The 19,142-nt window shown below is 40.8% G+C and overlaps 2 protein-coding genes across 4 annotated transcripts in view; one reads left to right on the top strand and one right to left on the bottom strand.

Moving 5' to 3' along the window:
* Positions 1-17,192, top strand: part of LOC109040000 (uncharacterized) — a 62,033-nt gene extending 44,841 nt beyond the window's left edge. Inside the window, exons 3-4 of the mRNA XM_072296640.1 lie at positions 13,985-14,348; positions 16,648-17,192. Coding sequence (XP_072152741.1) covers positions 13,985-14,348; positions 16,648-17,090 — 807 coding nt within the window. The 3' untranslated portion in view covers positions 17,091-17,192. The remainder of the gene's footprint in view (positions 1-13,984; positions 14,349-16,647) is intronic.
* The window catches only part of LOC109039997 (neurobeachin-like protein 1), a 504,582-nt gene that overhangs the window by 222,454 nt on the left and 262,986 nt on the right, over positions 1-19,142 (bottom strand). The window lies entirely within an intron of this gene.

Here is a 19,142-nt window from a genome sequence, read left to right as displayed (position 1 = left end):
TTGAGTTCTTGAAAGTGAAGCAAAGTCATGGTACTCGAGCATATTTTTCTTTGACAAGTATGTACATTATGTACAGTATTTGTTTACAAGGACTGCTCACTAAGAGGAGAAAAATATACAAAATACAGATGAAATTAAGATTGATTGAGATTAAATCGAGAAGGAAAGAAAAGAGAAAATACACATTTTTACGAAACAGCCCGAGATAATGGAAACAGGAGAAAAACTGGGGGAGGGGGGGGGGGGGGGGCAAGGCTACTATACAACACAAAAAACGCGAGCCGTTCCGACTCACAACAGGGTCATTTTCAGTCGGAAAATATATACAAAATTAAAGCCGGATCCATAGCCAACATGTAGGTTTCAGGTTTTTTCATCGATATGTTTTTAATTCTTTTTCCGACTGAAAATGACTCAGTTGTGAGTCAAAACGTCTGAGGTTTATGGTGTTGTATTTTGACCTTGTTTTCCGTTTCCTCTCTTGTTTTTCTCCGCAAGAAAAGAAACCTGTTGAAATTGTAAGGTCCAGCTTATATCAAGAGAAAGAAAACCTTTATGACCCATGGAGAGCGCCATTCCACCATGACCCGTCCCCCAAACCCCTCACGGCGCCCGGGGGCTGGATCCACATCCAGCCACCACCATCCGGAAAATGCATCAAAGTGACGTCATCAGCGAGACGCGTAAAAGCGGCAACAGCGGCGGGTAATTTTATTTGTTTTAAATAAGTATAAGTTGAAACGGGAGCGACTTAAATTATTTGATTTATGTCGGTGGTGAGCCGGTGACCGTGCTCCTGTGGCCGGGCGGGTTGGCGGTTGTTTGGTTTCTAATAAAGTAGGTTAATGATTGTCAAACTGCCAGTCTGTTTATGAATGTCGCCGTGGCATTTTCTGCCCGGCTCCGAGCTCCCATGCCGGCGATGGGGCTCCGATAATCTCTCAAAGGGCGTTAACGCGCAAGCTCGCCACCCGCTTGCCGGATCGGCCCCCAAATCCCGGAAATATCCCCGCTTTTCCCAAGCAACGCTCACCGCGGTTGCCTCTTCTAATCTCTCCTCGCATCGAACAGTGGAGAACACAAGAACGCAAGTTGGTTGATTTTAGGATCAGCTCAATGTGACGTCATTTTACGGCATCAAGAGCGTAACTGGTGTGGTGCAAAACAGCTCAACTCCGTCTGAGAAATTGGGCCAAGCTCATTAGATAGAAACCAACTCACGTTAAGTTGAAAATTAGAAAATGGGGGTTGACGTTTTATTCCTGCGTAAGGCTCAATGTAAAAAATAAACTTTACACACACACAACACAAACTAATTTCTTGGTTTCAGTTTTCAGATTTTGGCAAGAGGAAATAAACGAGTGGAGGAGCTCAGAAAAATTCGTAACTCAATTCTTTCGAAAAAGTGGGTTGATTCCTTTCTGATAAACTCGGTCCAATTGTACTCTATGCAAGATTGTCCCTCAATAGTGAAAAAAATGACGTCGCTTTGGGGGCCGTCCCTAAATTACGTAACACTATAATGGGTGGGAGCCTGGGAGGTTGAGGAGAGCGTTACGCCATTTCGTTTTTTCGTGTTAAAGGAAAGGGACCTACGTCACAATAGCGTTACAAGGAGGAAGGGGGAGGGGATAAAAATTCCGAAAAAGTAACGTAAAGTACGTAATTTAGGAACGGCTCCTTGAGCTGATCAACTGACTTGTGTCTACTTGATTGGTGCCTGTATACCTTACATCTTAAGGTGAGCCTGCCATCTTTTAGGTTAGACTTTAAGGCACCACAAGATGCTGAACTGAAGAAAATACTTGACAACAGCTCTTCGTTCGTAACTTTTTAACCTGAGATCCACATCGGCAACATCGCTGTAAGCTCATGCAAAAGAAGGAACGCACAACTGCCCAACCGAGCGAGAACAACATAATTCCCGATGAAAATATGATACGCGTCGAGAGGGAATCGATGTGACAACCAAGTGAGAAAGACAAAGGTTATACGGCGGTGCGGATATGGCCTTGTCATAAATCGCGGATTTTTCTAATTGGCGGCGGGGAAATTGTGATCAGTGCTGCGTGAATGATCTGCAAAACTTTGAATTTGTTTTAATTAAAACCCCATACCTCAAGGCAATTTGTCTGACGTCATACGACGACTGGCACGTGAGCTTTTGATCGCACGCTTTTCAGCGCGGGCGGTTGGGTTCTGAGGGAATTATCGACGCTTGATTGTATCAGGCTGACGTCATTGTTATGCGATTCGCTTTTAAGAAGGGCGGGTTTCCTCTGTATTTTGAATGGTTGAATGCATTATGAGGTAAATCCGACGCAAATTTTCATGAAAAAAGTTGTGAATTTTGTGATTTTATTAAACCATTTTCTTCTTTTCTTCTTGTTGCATTGTATTGCAAGGAATTCAATGGTTATATTAAGGGGGCGGGGGGTATAGGTTTATGCACAGAATGGGAGCTAAAAAAACATAGCTAATTAAAAAGTCTAAATTAATTGATAATGATATGAAATATTGGTCCACGGCGAAGGATGAATGACAAATTGATACCAATGTAATCACACACATAAAGGAGACGAAAGGAAAAGCTTTTTCGGTTGTTGCAAATCAACAATTTTGACGGAGCTGATAATGTTACTTGGACCTCTGAACTATATTAACAACTTCTTCATTAACTATTCTTACTAAACTGCCTCTGGGGAACCTTTGAACAGCTTTAATAATAAACATCTACTTTCATACGACTTAAGTGAGCTTTTTTAACATCCACTGGACAAGACTGTGTAGCAGTTGCGCTAGCAGTAAATTTACGCATTGATTCAGCCTTATGAGCCATTCATAAGACGATATATTTATAAAAGGTTTGTTTTTTCGGCACCTTTGCGGATATTTTTATCTCAGGTGTACGTAGGGTTGGGTTGTTATATACAGTGCATAAATACGCGAGGATCTCTTTTTTACAGGGCTGCCACCGACATACTAAACTACACGAGGCAGCGAGTCAATAATTGTTGATAAGGAGTCCAAAATATAGGCACAGGTCGGCATGAGTGAGGCAGGTTAGGGCAGATTCTCGTTTTGGCGAACGGAAGAAAACGATCATAAATATATTGCAGAACTTGCGATGAAAAAACAGCCCGCCGACCTCAATGCAGCAATAGGTATACTCGGAAGGCGGGGCTCAGATTAATGTTTGCATTCAGAGGAGACATTATTCACTTTATACTTTTTTTTAAAATGCGGGATGCAATCGACATTTTGCAATAGTGTGCGACGATTGAACAATTAATTTCAGCACAAATTAAAAGCGAATACGCTTCATTTTACACTTGAGCCACTTACGTTGTCCTCGTTCTAAGTTGGATCACAGCTGCTGATGAGAGAACTCGTTTTTATTTTGAAGCGATCAAAAGAAAGCGAAAAAAAGAATCAAAAGTAGAAAATTTTCAATGGAGGAGTAGAGAAAAAGACATAAATTGCAGTCTTAGTTTCATTTCACACATTTGAAGGGTTAAACGCGTTTTTTTGAGTTTGTCGTTATTGTGTGATTCAAAATTTAGAAACTAATCTTTGGAATAAAACGCTCTGATGGTGGTGCTGATATTTCAATTTACAAATTTGCATGAAGACCCCCTATGACAAAACCATTGGTTTTTAAAAAAAAAAACATAAAAATAAAATGATGTTTTTTCCTTGAGTTTGCCCCTTGGCATTCAGCAAACGGAAACTAATATCACGCACAAATTTCCACCGTACGGTTTTTACTAATGAAAAAGATAAGAATTAGGTGTGGTGGATGTAAATATAGTGCGGTAATACTGATCCGTGAATTAGCGAACGGAACGCGACGAACGTTTCAATGAATGGTAATGTCAAAGCCAGGATGCGACTATTACTGCTCTTCGGATGTCCGTATTGCCTACACGTACAATTGAAGGCGTTTTGGCTTTTGCACTTGCGGCACAATAACCAGTGCATCAAGGGTCGCTCCACTCGCTTCACGGTGGCATAAGACTGCATGAGGCGACTATTTAGAAAGAATTTGTGCCGATGGCGAGCAAATGTCGGAGAGTCAAACACATTTTGCGAAAATACTGGTTTCACTTCAAGTATTTTTTTTTAAAAAAAAGGAGCTGATAAGTCTAGAAACATTTGGACTGCGTTAAGCAGAAAAGGACTCAGCCATTGCCATTTGATTAGGAATTTAATGTTTAACATGAAGACGGTTTTCCAGATTTGTGTGCAAATTTCAGCGAATGTTCTGCATGGTAGGAAGCCAATTCCTTAAAACTTTCAAAGGAATCCGCACAAACGTGCTCTTGGAAAAATATTACATTGCCCTGTGAAATTTTGCAATTCCTGATATGATTTGGTTCCATTTATCTTTCGAAAATTTTCTGTTAGGTAATATTGAATGCGAAATATTGCACACATTCAGTCAATCAAGCAGTAAATGTATTTGAATACGAAAAGCTTTAGTTCAGTGAATCAAAAATACACTTTTAATAAGTAATAGCTTACTAAAATATGCCTATAAATGTAGACGACTAGGCGTATAGACGTTTTACATAGGTTTAAACCGAGTCACTGAGGAACCACTGTCACTGAGGAAAAACAGTGTTGCCAGCTTTCAAGAATCGTCACTTGCGTTCCGATAGCTCAACCGATAATGCACATTTGGTTCTAAATGGCAACGCCGATTTCGAATAATAATGGGCCTGTTGCAAACTTTTGCTAGAGCAAAAATAAGAGTTGTTTCTTATAGATAATGCCTCAAAAATCACGATGAGCGCATCGGCAAAGTCTGTAATGCACTCATAACTTCACAGTCTGCGTAAGAAATTTGCGGTTTTTTGAGCTTCCTGCTTCAAAAACGATACTACGGCACAGGTGAACATTTTGTAAGAGGAGTCGTTCAATCGTCGGCAATAATCATCATGGCCGACGCCAATCCGTCAAAACACGTTTGATGGGACGAGATAACACCTGAACTGGATTAGACCAGATAACAATCGGTGTGTTAACGTTCATATTTTCCACGCCCGAATTGATTGACCTTGAACTCTCTTCGAACTAAGCGCGGAACTGCGCGCAAGCGTCGGCCATGATGAATATCGCCGACGATGGAGCGACTCCTCTAACAAAATGTTCACCTGTGCCGTAGTATCGTTTTTGAAGCGGGAAGCTTAAAAAAACGCAAATTTCTTACGCAGATTGTGAAGTTATGAGTGCATTTCAGACTTTGCCGATGCGCTCATCGTGATTTTTGAGGCATTATCTACAAGAAACAACTCTTATTTTTGCTCTAGCAAAAGTTTGCAACAGGCCCATTGAGACGCATCGATGAGGTGCTCCAGATCTGCACTGTCAGTCCTGATCGCATCTCACACAATAGAATCGAGGGAAGGTCTCAATTCCTGTCACCACACCGGGACGCGGAAGAGACCCGTTCGACTGTCATTGTTCAGACTTAAAGCTGCGAAGAATCGATTAATCGATCGAGTTGAACGATTTCGATCATCTGACTTCGACAGCTGCTCACGCGATCTTCAAGCGACGCGACGACTGGTCGATTTCATCTCGATGCATCTATGTGTACGGGATGTCCCAGGATTAAATGACCAAACAGCAAGTGAGTCTGTGAGTCAAAGTATAAGTTTTTTCTTTTATAAAGTTTTCCTGAAAAATGCCCTCAGTCGGAGCTTTCTTAAAGGCTCTCCATATAAGGGGAAAAAGCGGAAAAACGTTAGAAGGAGTCTGAAAAACGCGCGTTTGCCGTTTCCATGGTAAAAGGCTGAACAAAAAAAAGAAGAAGAAAAAAATGAACCTTGTTACCTTTTTGCCGGGCCCTGCAACAACCTGAAACGGCGTCCCTGGTGAATTAAGCGCTAAAAGTATAGTTAGCAGTCATATTTCATGAGTTTTGGTGCAGAATCGTTGCAACATTTAAGAAAAAACCGAAGATTTTTCCAAAACATTGGGGAGCCGTACCTCCAACTGGCACTTATGAAAAAACCTGCATAGGAGGAAAATGTCCTATTTTGGCCTGGCGGTCTGGCCATATAACCTACGGGCACCCTGTATTTACACTTCTCAGCGTGCTACTATAAGTACACAGTTATGCGATCGAAAATCGATTGATCGAGTAAACAAATATCCGAATAACTTTCATCGGTATCAATATGCGATTATCGATTGATCGAAAGGCTCATGCGCTGAATAGATGATATGTTCCGAACCCACCGTCGACAACTCACCGACTGCGACAAGCATCGATTGATCGTGAATTGACCCGATCCGTCATATTACGAATGGTAATAATTTTTTTCATACCCTGGCGCTTTGCTCATGTCGACGGGTTAATAGTCGTTTCATATTCAGTGAAAGATCATCGGGCGAAAAGGAATTTTGATGTAACGTCTCTTCGTCGTTCTCCGCACGCAGGGACGTAACTCCATTCCAAGGTTGCAAAATTTATACAAATAACTCAATTTTTAATGCGTGAGATTTAAGATAAATCGGAATGCCCGACTGTTTTCTAGTGAGAATAAAATGAAGTGACAAATAATTGTAAGAATAGAATAAGAGTAAGATAGAATGTGAGTGAAAAGTTTGCCAGGTTGAATAGCTTTTATGTTCTATATGAAAGACAAAATCCTGAGTTTATTTGACCTGAAGTCGGGAACAAATGCACGCAATTTTTTGTACAATGTCTGCAAGAAAAATGTAAAAATTGAGATTTTACCAATAATCAAAGTTGCGCTTACCATCGAAGCTGAGCTTCACCCTGATACCTCGAAATGGCTGAAATTGACATAGGGACCATTCACGTAAAGCGTAACGCTGAATATTAGGTTTCTTAATATCCTCCCTCCCTATTGTAACACACATAGATCTTTACCTCCTTAAATAAATCACCCAATGCTTGGATTGACACCCCCCCCCCCATCAAATTAGCGTTTTGAGATACATTTTCAAAGGAAATTCTTACCTCGCGCGTTGATATTTCATCTTAGATACTCAAAAATTCGTCAATGTGCAACGATTCTAGCGTGACATACTACAGTTTTGAAGACAAAATTCGACCGATTCACGAGTTTGTCGATCGATTAACAGGTTTGTCGATCGATTCATGGAATTGTCGACTGATTAACAGGTTTGTCGATGGAGTCACGTTTTCATGTTTCGATATACTCATGTCGATCGAATCGACACCAGTTTTTAATAATTTGTCTATAGATTAACGTTTTTATTTTTCTACATCGATCGAATCCATATCCTCCACCCTGACCCAGCCTGTAACGTGGAATGTGCCACCCCCCCCACTCCCCCCAACCAAGCGTTACGTTTTTTCATAAACGGCCACTTGGGTACCTTTCTGCTTTGGTGTTTTGATACAAATAACTAGGCAGTCTACAACACACTACCATTCTATTGCAAACAAAATTTATTGCGTAATGGCCTCTGGATGGAGCACCGATGCACTCATCGCTCAGCGTAATTACATCCCGAGATCGACCCAATAATCCAACGGGATCCATCCGTCACCCATCCGTCAACCTGAAATGAGGGGTTAGGTGCGCGCTGAGACATTACGTCGTCCCCCGGACAAAAGACCGTATCTCGATTTCCACATGAGCCCTGTTCCTCGTATAACGCTATGCTTTCCGGGGTTCATGTGGGAATCGAGATACGCCTTTTCGTCGGAGGAACGACGATTATCGAGCACTTACACACTCGCCGGCTCGACGATGCATATTAGCCCTGTTGTTTTTGTTAAAACAACAACCCAGAATCTGATTGTTTATTGTTTTGCAAAGGGGGTTCAACGCGACGGCGACGACGCAACGCTGCGCCAGGCAATCAAATTTAAATTAGGAACAATCGCGCGTAACGTGAGCGAATAAAAGACGTAACGTAGTCGGCGCACAGTGGCACAGTAGATCGAGTCAATCAGAGAGGCCGGATAAGACATTTTTTACTAAAACTGCAAATTCTGATATTTATTTCGATACATTTTGAATTTTAAGGAGTGTTTCCAGAACGGGGACACCAATCGAACCACTTTCAGAACCTCAAATGTTCGTATGAACGAAATTATGAGCGTTTAAAGTTTCCAAATTTTCTCTGACCTCTCCTATTGACTCGATCCACTGTGCGGAGGTGGGTGGGGCGCCAGGGGCGAGGGGAAGGTGCTTGAGTGCTCTGCTCTTTTCACTTCGACTCGACTCGATTGTCTTATTACTCATGGCGGTTGTGGCGTAAGGGATAAGGGTAACGTCAATCCCATTGACTGATGATCCCAACAGCACTATCCACTTGTTTTTTCTTGCCGCGTTTTTTTCATTTTAATTTTTTTTTTTTTTTTTTTTTTTTTTTTTTTTTTTTTTTTTTGTGACAAAATGCAATTTACTTTATTACGGTGCCCTTAAACATGAAAGTTTTACCAGGCGAATTAGGAAAATTTTGGGTTTGTCGATTGGAGACAGATGGCATAGTTTGAATGGCGTAGTGTGATTGGTTGGCTGTGTTTCAGCGCTGCTCGTCGTGTCTACGTCGGGTAGAATTGACGACAAAGCTAAAAGCATCTCTTGAGTTCCCGATTATAGTATGTCGTCAAATTTACCCGATATAGGCACGGCAAAGCAGCGATAAGACATAAACGACCAATCACGCTGCGCCATTTAACCCATGTCATCTATGTCCGATTGTCCACCAGAAAAAACAAAACTTAAAAATTAAACCGTGTATTTTCAGTACAGGAACAAACCAAGTTTTAATTTTTAACATGAGATTACTTAGATGAACCATTGTACGACACTGTAACCGAGTTTGTTTTCCTTCTATTAAATGATCTCAGCGTTCTAAATAGGTTTGAGCCTAAGTTTCGCTTTATTACAGTTTTAATGAATCAAAAACAGTTGAAAAAGCCAACATAGCATTTTCAGCCAAGTCAACCCTCTTAAATTTTGGAATTTTAATAATTTGACTAAAAATCAAGTTTTCCATCAATGAATGCCCTCAGCTATCGAATTTCACAAAAAGCGATCGTTATGTGGTCACGTGCCATCCGTTGACTTTTTCCTAACCTGACGTTAAAGTCTCTAGTCAGAGTAAAACAATCCGATCTGCAAAACTAAAACGCCTGCATTTCGATGAATATGCAATGCGGACATCCATTGAGCACGAATAGTTGTATCCAGAAAACATTCGGTCGTGCATGGTTCGTTGATTTTTCCCTGACTTGGCTTTTAAGTCTCTGTTTCAGTTTTTTAACACATTTGAGTGTTTTTGAATGGGAAAAACTGTAAAAGAAGCCGCTGAAATGAATCAGTCAAATGTTTCAGAACATTTCTCAACTTAATGGAATTTTGTGAAATTCCTCGTGTGAAATTCCAATCTTCGTAATACTCGTTTCGTTTACTACCTCTCTGGTCAATCATTTCAAGCGCGCGATTTTGAGAATAGTCTTTTTAAGGACAGACATCGCTTTTATTAATTATTACCATTTAAGACCTGAACGAACACTGACGCCTCGATAATTTTGTTCTTTTGTGAGCAAGGCTCCGAGACCATATCTTGTTGGCCTGTTCACGCACGGCTAAAAGTTACTGCAAGAATCTTGACTTCGTTATTCGATTGCTGATTAATGGTTTACACCGTTGAAGAATTAATAACGGCTTGTGCCTGCTGTTAAAAAGCTCAACTTGCGTTCTGCTTGAGTTTAGAATAAGATTTTTCCGTTTCATTGTCGATTTTAGAGGTTAGTTTTGCGGTCGACCGTAAGTCTGAATGATCGAATATTGATATTTTCCCATTTTGAGCTACGATAAAGAATCGATTATTGAGATGTTCATTGCGAACACCCTGTTTATCGATCATTTTAAGTGGGATAAAATGGCAGATAGGCTTTATCGCAAAGCATGCCACGCCACTGCCGCACAGTGGATCAAGTCAATTAGAGAGGTCCGACATGAAATTTTTGAATGAAACTTCAAATTTTGATGTTTCTTTCGTCACATTTTAAATTTTGAGGGGTGCTTGTAGCAGAGAATTTCACGAGGAAACCAATGGAACCACTTTTAGAACCTCAAAGTTTTGTGTAAACGGAGTTACAAGCGTTTAAAGTTCCGAATTTTGTCCGACCTTTCCTATTGACTCGATCCACTGTGTACCATAAACCAACAAGACTTGGGCTCCGAAACCTTTGAAAAGGTAGAGAGCACTTGACTTTGGGTAGAGCGATAAAACTGAACTATGAAGGTTAGGTTGGATTTCTTTTGCGGACCTATTTCACCAACTTACAAAGCTGCGATATTCTGTTTCCGAGCTCTTTGTTGGGTATTGAATAATACACGACAATGTCCTTTTTCGGGCTAATTATTTGGGCAGGAGCCTCTGTTGGGCAACGTCTCTCGGTGCTTACATGATTGATACCAAATTGGATTCTCGTGATACGCGCGTGGATTCTGCGCCTCTATTTACGCTTCCAGCGCCGAGTTCGCTATTCGCCAATCCGTCCTCTAATTAGACTTCATTAATGATTGACCTGATAACATTTTCAGAGAAATGCTGCGACGGATCGCACGGACCGGGACAAGACTCGGCTGCAGCACGCCGTTGCCATGACGACTAGAAATTTTCCCCTTTGAAAATATATCGTGGGTCGCTATTCTTTGGAAAAAGCAGGCCAGCCGTGAAGAGCACTGGAAAAAAAAACACATTGAATCTAGAGTCCAGACTCTTGAAAACATTGAAAAGAAAAAATACTCTTGATTCAATCGGATTTTTGCTTGAATCAAAACGAAATCCGCTTAAATTAAGAGGCTTGGTTCTTGATTTGAGCTAGATTCTGATTGAATCAAGAGTACTTTTTCTTGTCGATGTTTTTAAGAGTCTGGACTCTAGATCCAATGTGTTTTTTTTTTTCCAGTGAGCAAAATAAAGTAAGCGTTCCCATGGAGAGGCGGCAAAATTTATCTTATTTGCTTTATTGGTATGATTTCACCGATATTTCCATGTTTATTTCTCTTCGTCGTCCTTTTCTCATTCATCTCCTTACTCTTCATCTTATTCTTCCGCTGTCTGCTTTCCTCCTAACTCTCCTTGCCTCTTCCTCCTCCTTTTCTTTTAGCCTCTAATTCTTCAGCACTGCTTGATCGTGCGCCTACCCGGGTGTTTGAAAATGTGGGAAGGTATTTAAAAATGTGGAGAGAGGGAAACTTTTTGAGGGTCAAAAGTTTAAGATAAAAGGAAATTGGGAGAGAAAGGTGTTTTTTCAAAAAGTTAGAGGGAACCTTTGTAGAAAGTCAATGAGAAACATGTAAAAAGGCGGAAGGTGGGCGCATGAAAATTTGAAAGATTCTGCAACCCTGTTTGTTCTTAATCTTCCTCATGTTATTCTTTCCCTCCCTCAGTCCCTGTTCTTCTTCTTTCTCTTCGTTTCCTATCACTTCTTCCTCTCCTCCTTGTTTTCTTCACTATCACTAAGGAGAAGAAGAAAACGAAGAAAGAAAAAGGGAGAGAAAGAGAATAAGTAAACTAAGAAAGAAAAAAGGAAGAGAAGGAGAAGAGGAAAACGCAAAAAGAAAAGGAAGAGAAGGAGAAGAAAGGTAACTCGGACAGATGCAAGCGCTCGGTACTTGCGGGCGCATATTTCTCCTGGCGGCATCGCATGCGATTCAGATCTGATATGGCATGTCGGTGTTGGCCAGATCAAAAGACAATAGGTGAAAATGTCCAGGAGCCGGGGGGTGGCCAGGACGGGGGAGGTGCAGCTCTGTGCCACGGTCAAGGCGATCCCGGTGAAAGGGAACCTGCGTTCATAGTTCACCTTATATAAGGCCCAGATAGGCAAAGGCGCTCAACTTAACGCGTGCTTCTAGCCCCCTCGTACACAGTTACCAATTGCACTTCCTCAGGACCTCGCGGCAGAAACTATGGCTGCCAAGGTAGGTTTTCAAACCACAACTCCTGCGTGATGTGTTAATTCGCTTAATTTACGTGTTTACAATTAGAAAATTTCTCATGTGATAAGGCGTATGACGTCAGTTAGTGGGTGTGAAAATTTCGGTTACTTTTACGTTGCGTGGAAAGTGAAGTGTGTGTTATGTGTGCGCGGTGGACTTTCTCCTCTTAGTTAAAGTGACCTCATCGAGCATCATCTGGATATCTTAATATGTTGAGGAAAATTTTATTTCCAAACGGTCAGGCGGTCAGGATTTTCCACGGTTAAAAATAATGTGAGACCGCAGGCGCGTGGTCTATGATACTCAACTCTTTTTTCTCTGTTTTTTCTAAGTGTGTTTTCTAAAAAAGCTCCAAGTGGGGGCTGCAGCCCCACAAGTTTTTGGATGTACCTTTTTATTTCTTAATTTTGGCGATAGTTATGAAGAGGAACTCATGCACAGTGGCAACTTTTCATGCTTTTTACGGCTAAATATGTCTATGATCTCAATAATATGAAAATCGTAAGTTAATGGGGGGATTTTAGATCCTCCTGAGAGTATAAAAAAAACACATTTTTCAGGGGATCATAGTTGTTTCTAAGATTTTACTACGACAATAAGAGAAAAATCATGAGAATTAGCTTAAGCGTTGAATGCACCCTTGGTTTCAAGAATACTGACGTCTCAAGTTAAAGGACATGTCAGGAAGTCCAAGGGGATGGACCAAGTTTTTTTTTTCACTCAGAAGTATCCAATACCCACTGAAATTCCCCAATAAACTTAGGAGTTTTATATTCTGGGAGCTATACATACAAGTACATGCATGCATATATAAACACATATGTACAGCAATACACATTTTAGAGAGTCGCCATTTTTTATGAGTTTGGGTTCATGACCATCGCCAATTTTAAGAAAAAACTATGATATTTCTGAACACCTGCTTGGACAGAAGCCGCAGTTCCGGCTGGGGGTAAAAACTATACTTAGAAGAAAAAAAAAAAGAAAAAGAAAAAAAACCAACTATGCAGAGGAAAAACGCCGTACATCCCATAGAACGCAGTCCTGCAGTCTAATAAATTTGATTTCGGGATATCCTGTAGAGAGCTTGAGGTAGCTCATGATTGATATGCATTGAAGAGAAACAAACCATATGATTTTAAAAGAGATCAAATTACTTGAGTGCTTCTTCAATCGTTTGCCCCAGAAAATATTTCGAAACGTTCATGGTTATTACTGATAGGTTCAATTCAGAAGCTCCATATCAGTGCTTCACCGATTTCCTCTGATTTTCCGCTCAAGGAAACAATTCATTTGACAGAGCTTTTCAAACGACTGAAAGCAGAATAGATTGGCCTTGTGGCCAGTGCATCTGATTTCAGGTCAATAGGTCCCCGGTTTGGAATCCCGGTGGCGATTGGAATGGCGATTGTCCATGAAACTACTGAAACAGATTCCACTCGGCTTAAATCGCCGAAAATCTGAAAAACCCAACGCATGGATATGTCCGTTCAGTCGGTGATTCCGTTCAGTAAACAGCGTCTTTAGTTAATTGGAGGCTCCAAAAACCACACAAGAAGAAAAAAAAAATCATACATTGCAAAAAAAAAAATTTCAAAAATGAGCAGTATACATTAAATTGTATGAAAAGAATGCGTAAAAATGATTTCGTCAATATAAATGGAGACCTTATCTGCCGGGAGATAGTTTTCTTAATGAATATAGATGGCTAAGGAACAATACCGCCTATATGCAAACTAACAATTTTGTAGGACAAAGAAGAAAGTTTGCAACTTTTTTAAATTTTGAGGTTAGATTTGCGATTTTTTGTATATATTTCTGCGTCTTTACACCGTTCCCACGCGGAATTGGAAAAAAACTAAAAATATTCTTGCGTTTTCAATACTGGATGCGGCAAAATCGGAAAATCATTTTCGCCAAAATTTTCAGGTAGGCGGTATTGCTACTTAGCTTTCGATATCTAGAAATTGGTACTGGTTTTTCACTGACATCGACGTGATTTCTGATTTCAGCTCATCGCTTTCTTCACTGTGATCGCCACAGCGGCGGCGGCCGCCGTCGTGCCCGGCTACCCAGCCCCAGCCCCCGTCGTCAAATACGCCCCCGCAGCTCCCGCCTACGCACCCGCCTACGCTCCACACGCACCCGTCTACGCCCCACACGCACCCGCCTACGTCGCACACGCACCCGCCTACGCCCCACACGCGCCCGCCTACGCTCCACACGCCGCCCCCGCAGTCCACGTCCCTGTGGCTGGATACGCCAAAGCCCCCGCCTACGATGCCGACTACGACGCTAACCCATCTTACAGCTACGCCTACGATGTCCAGGACGCTGTCACCGGCGACTCAAAATCCCAGCACGAATCTAGACAAGGTAACAATTATTTTGAACCAGTGGCGTGGCTAGCTTTCCGATAAATTGATCGATCTGCCGTTTAAACCTATGGAAAAGGATCGATAAACAGGGTGTTCGCAACAAGCACGGTAATAATCGATTCTTTACTACAGATTCAAATGGGGAGATCGGTAATCGATCACTCACGCCTTGCCGCTGTCTTGAGCCACCATTGGAATCGTCCGTTTCTGACAAATAAATTTTAAAAATCTTTGAAAAAGTCAGACTACAATTACACCTGGATGCATTTAAATAAGAAGGAACCATTGTCATTTTAACCTGAGCCCTGCCATGCACGTACTCTTACGGATCTCTAGGCTAATGTCCGAATGAATGTAGTTTCTTTTGATTTGAATACGTCCATTTGAATGAATGACTCCTAGAGCAAGAAGAAAGTACTTGTCTCATAGACTGGTTGAGTGCATGACTACGTCTTTCATGCGATAAATGCCGTCATTAGATTTGCAATGGTTCCTATGTTCCGGCGATATTTGACTTTTAATTTGCAATGGCTCAGGCCATTATTCGACGGACAAGTTTGTAAAGTTGAATTAAGTTAATTTATTACAATTTGGACCGCCTTAAGCAGAGAGTAACCAAGCTACATTAGCTGTTACCTAGTTTAATTGGGCAATTCGAATTTTCACATGAAAACGTTTGTGCGGATTATTGTTCAAATTTCAGTGAATTTTCTGCATAGCACGAAGCAAATTCCTTAAAATTTCCTAAGGAATCCGCACAAACGTTCTCTTATAAAAAAGTTAATAGACCAGTTAAATTTGGCAATAGCTGGTGTGGCTTGGTTCCTTTCTGCTCAAGGCGGTCCATTTATTCATTGAAAAATTAAATTATAATATCTCAAGTCCAAATTTGAGAGACACGTGTGTAAAGTTGAATTGTGTTTATCCATTAAAATGCAGTTATTGACAAGTCCAAAATCAATAAATACTACTTTAAAGTGACTGCCCCTCACATTTGTAGCGCAGTAATTGTTTTTCTCGTGAACGATATGATATCGTGCCGATCACAAAAGGGACGAAATGTGCTCAAAACAAGAGCTGTGTGGACTGCATTAAAACTGAATTATGTTAGAAATTAAGTTGTCAGATTTCAGTCTTAAAGGAGGGTTCAAGAGGTCATCAGCATGGCATTATAAAAAGAACTTAAAGAACCGTGAGTAAGATCCAACCGTATGATTTCGTAAATAGATTCTTGAAATGGAAGGGAATGATTAGCTTTCATACACAATTATAAATACGAAAGTCGTAAACCTCCCTTAATCACAAAGCACATACAGATTTGCCACCGAATCTAGAAAATGAACTGACATTTCCCAGTTTATCCTGACAAATTATGGTGAACATTTCTTACAATTGAAGATATGTGCGGGATTAGAAATAATTTTCAGACAAAATTTGTTTGAAACGTTAAACCCGTTTTAGAAAACAGATAAAGGTGACAAGAGAGCGAGAGACACAATAGCCCGAATGCAGACAACAATAAAAACACACTAAAATACAAAAAACAAATGGGTATACAAGGCTAGAGGAGACATAAAACAAACAGGACGTTTCGGGCCAATTACATGCCCATTCTCAACTGTAACAGAAGCTAAATAATGTAAAAATTAAAACGAGAAAATGAGCATGCAACTGACCGAGGTAGGAATCAGCGCAAACTCTGTTTGCACTCTGTTTTCTCAGTTTGCACTGATTCCTACCTCGGTCAGTTGCATGCTCATTTTCTCGTTTTAATTTTCACATTTTTTTGCTTCTGTTCCAGTTGAGAATGGGCATGTAATTGGCCCGAAACGTCCGTGTTGTTTTATGTCTCCTCTAGCCTTGTATACCCATTTGTTTTTTGTATTTTAGTGTGTTTTTATTGATAAGGGTGACTAAACAATTTTTCCCTGACATTTTCGCTAATTTTCCTGAGGTTTCCAGGTTTTCCCTGACTTTTCAAAATTCCCCGACGTTTCCCGATTTTTCCGATATTCCCTGACTGTGGTAACCCTGCACATAATGTAAACCAAGTAGACGCTATTAGTGCCACGCCACAGAAAAGCGATATATATCGATTTTTTCGCATTGGTAGCATTGAAAGAGGTTATGTCAATGTTATTGTTTGGATCCAATTCGATATAATGGAGAATCCTTATGATGACGTCGCCACTAATAGCGTCTATACGACCTTAAGGGGCGACTATGATAACATCTCTGACAAGTAGTAGAGCGGCGCAATGCAATTGACTGATAAAACCTCATTCCTCTGTTCTCAGGTGACTCCGTTTCCGGAAGCTACAGTTTGACCGAGCCCGACGGCAGCCGCAGGACCGTCGACTACACGGCCGACCCCGTCAACGGCTTCAACGCCGTCGTCCACAAGGACGTCGACGCCCACCCCGTCGCCAAGCCCGCACCCTACGCAGCCCCCGTCGCCGTCGCCCCCAAGGTCGTCGCCCCCGCCCCCTACGCCCCCGCACCACGCTACGTCACCCCCTACGCCAGGCCGGCCGCCTACCACGCCCCAGCCCCCGTCGCCTACCACGCACCTGCGCCAGTCGCCTACCATGCGCCTGCACCAGTTGCCTACCATGCACCTGCACCAGTTGCCTACCACGCGCCTGCACCTGTAGCGCCGGTTGCCTACCACGCCCCTGCGCCGGTCGCATACCACGCGCCCGCACCTGCGTACGCTGCCCCAGTCTATGCTCATCACTAAACTTCTGTTACCTATCTTTAGTTGTATTATTTTTAATGAAGAGGTTACCTGTTTCTATTCTAAGTGCCATTTTAGATAATAAATTATTAATTTATTTAGTTACTTTGGGTTTTCATTCTTCCACCTGTTGCTTATGGGATATGGTTTCCAACTTGGAGAAAAATATTACCTCCAACACTGGAAAAAAAAACCACATTGGATCTAGAGTCCAGATTCTTGAGAACAATGACAAGAAAAAATAATCTTGATTCAATCGGATTTTTGCTTGAATCAAAACGAAATCCGCTCAAATTAAGTGGCTTGGTTCTTGATTTAAGCTAGATTCTGATTGAATAAAGAGAACTTTTTCTTGTCGATGTTTGTAAGAGTCTGGACTTTAGATACAATGTGTTTTTTTCCCAGTGAAGAGGACACTCGAGGAAAGAAAATCGTTGCTCTTGTTAGCGTATGGCAGATTTCAGGTCTTACTTACTTTTCTGATGGCAATTACGATGTTACTTTGAAAGTAATGAATATTGCAGTCCTTAGATCAGTGCAGAAGTGTTACCCCAAGGGTAAAACTGTAATTACGACTAGATAAAGAAGGTAGGACCTATATTATCTGCTTTGGTCATTGTAAGAGCTACGTGTCCTGTTTCTCTGTGCACAAGGTGCCGAGTACAATCAACTCTAAAAAAAATTCAACGTGGCTATTTTCAGTCCACAATTTGAGTCAATTTGAAGAGTTGTATTGCAGAATATCCACATGTGTATCAAATTCTGCTCTACGCCTCGGTAACATCATAGCGCTGATTTGATGGTATCAGTAAAGTACAGTGGTGATTCTTGAAAGATGACAATCCAGGGCTTCACTTATTTAAATGTGATAATATCCATACCTATCGATTCAAGATGAGGCAGGCTACCCTACAAAGAATCGATTATTTGTACATAAGATATATAAAAATAAATAGTATTGCCATTAAAAGAAGCCACTAAATGGCCATCAGAAAAGTGAGTGCGCCAAGAACCCTTATTGATGCTATCGTGTCATATTTTAAATTCATAAAATACAGCTTCATCAAGACTTTTGGTAAGTTCTTTGGAACAAAACCTGCGTATTTTGACAATTTTAGAAAGTTAAGATACTACCATATCTGAATAGGAAACCTTATTACAAATTCTTCTCCCAGTTTAAATCATTTTGAAGGGTTTATTTCATCCATATTACATTAAAAGGCAAAACCAAATGCTTCATACCGATTGAGATCATAAAAGTGATGACAATTTGCGAGATTATTTGTTTAATTGAGCGACGTTAAATTTCTCTCTAGCCAAGCCTTGTTATAGGCAACTAGCAAAAGGTTGCCCATATACATGATTTGAAAATATGAAATACAAAGTGCGCAAACTGTGCGTTACTAATTGCATTTTAGAAGTTCATAAAAGTAACTTCAACACGATTTTCGTGCATTTTCATCTTATGAAACCCTAGCTTTATTTCGTAAGTGCAACAAACCTCTGTCCTTACGGAAAAGAGAATTGGGATAAAAGTATTTTTTGAGTTTGAAATTGACAAAACAATAACATAAGTTGATTTTTTAAGTAAACTGACAGGCTGAAAGGGAGAAAACGTTGACCTAATAGGCAAAAAAATCAAATAATGGAAACCATTGATTTTTTGCCATTAACAAAAATTCAACAACACTACTTCCGTGCTATTAGTATCTAAAATATACACTAACTGAAAATATACAGAAAGGTCCTTTAGTTTTAGTCTGTAATTTTAGCAGTATTTGAGACGACACATCAAAAATAGGGGGCATGTCCTCCATAATGCTACATAATTTTTTTTCAAAAGCTGGAAAAACCTTTGCGTGATAACGTTGGTGAACTCTAAGGTTGTCAACTTTATCCTCCCAAAAATAATAAAATAATGCTACATTCGAAGGTACGAGATACAAGGACATTTAAAGCTGTGTTTGATAGTAATAACTGATATAAACTCCGTGAACAAATAAACGGAGCATTGGAGATTTCATGGGCTGCAGTATTGTAGTTTAACGCATGTAA

Source organism: Bemisia tabaci, chromosome 2 (assembly GCF_918797505.1).
Source record: "Bemisia tabaci chromosome 2, PGI_BMITA_v3".
In the NCBI taxonomy this organism is placed as follows: Eukaryota; Metazoa; Arthropoda; class Insecta; order Hemiptera; family Aleyrodidae; genus Bemisia; species Bemisia tabaci.
The sequence above is the reverse complement of the archived record's forward strand: the minus strand, read 5'-3'. Positions and strand labels throughout refer to the sequence as shown.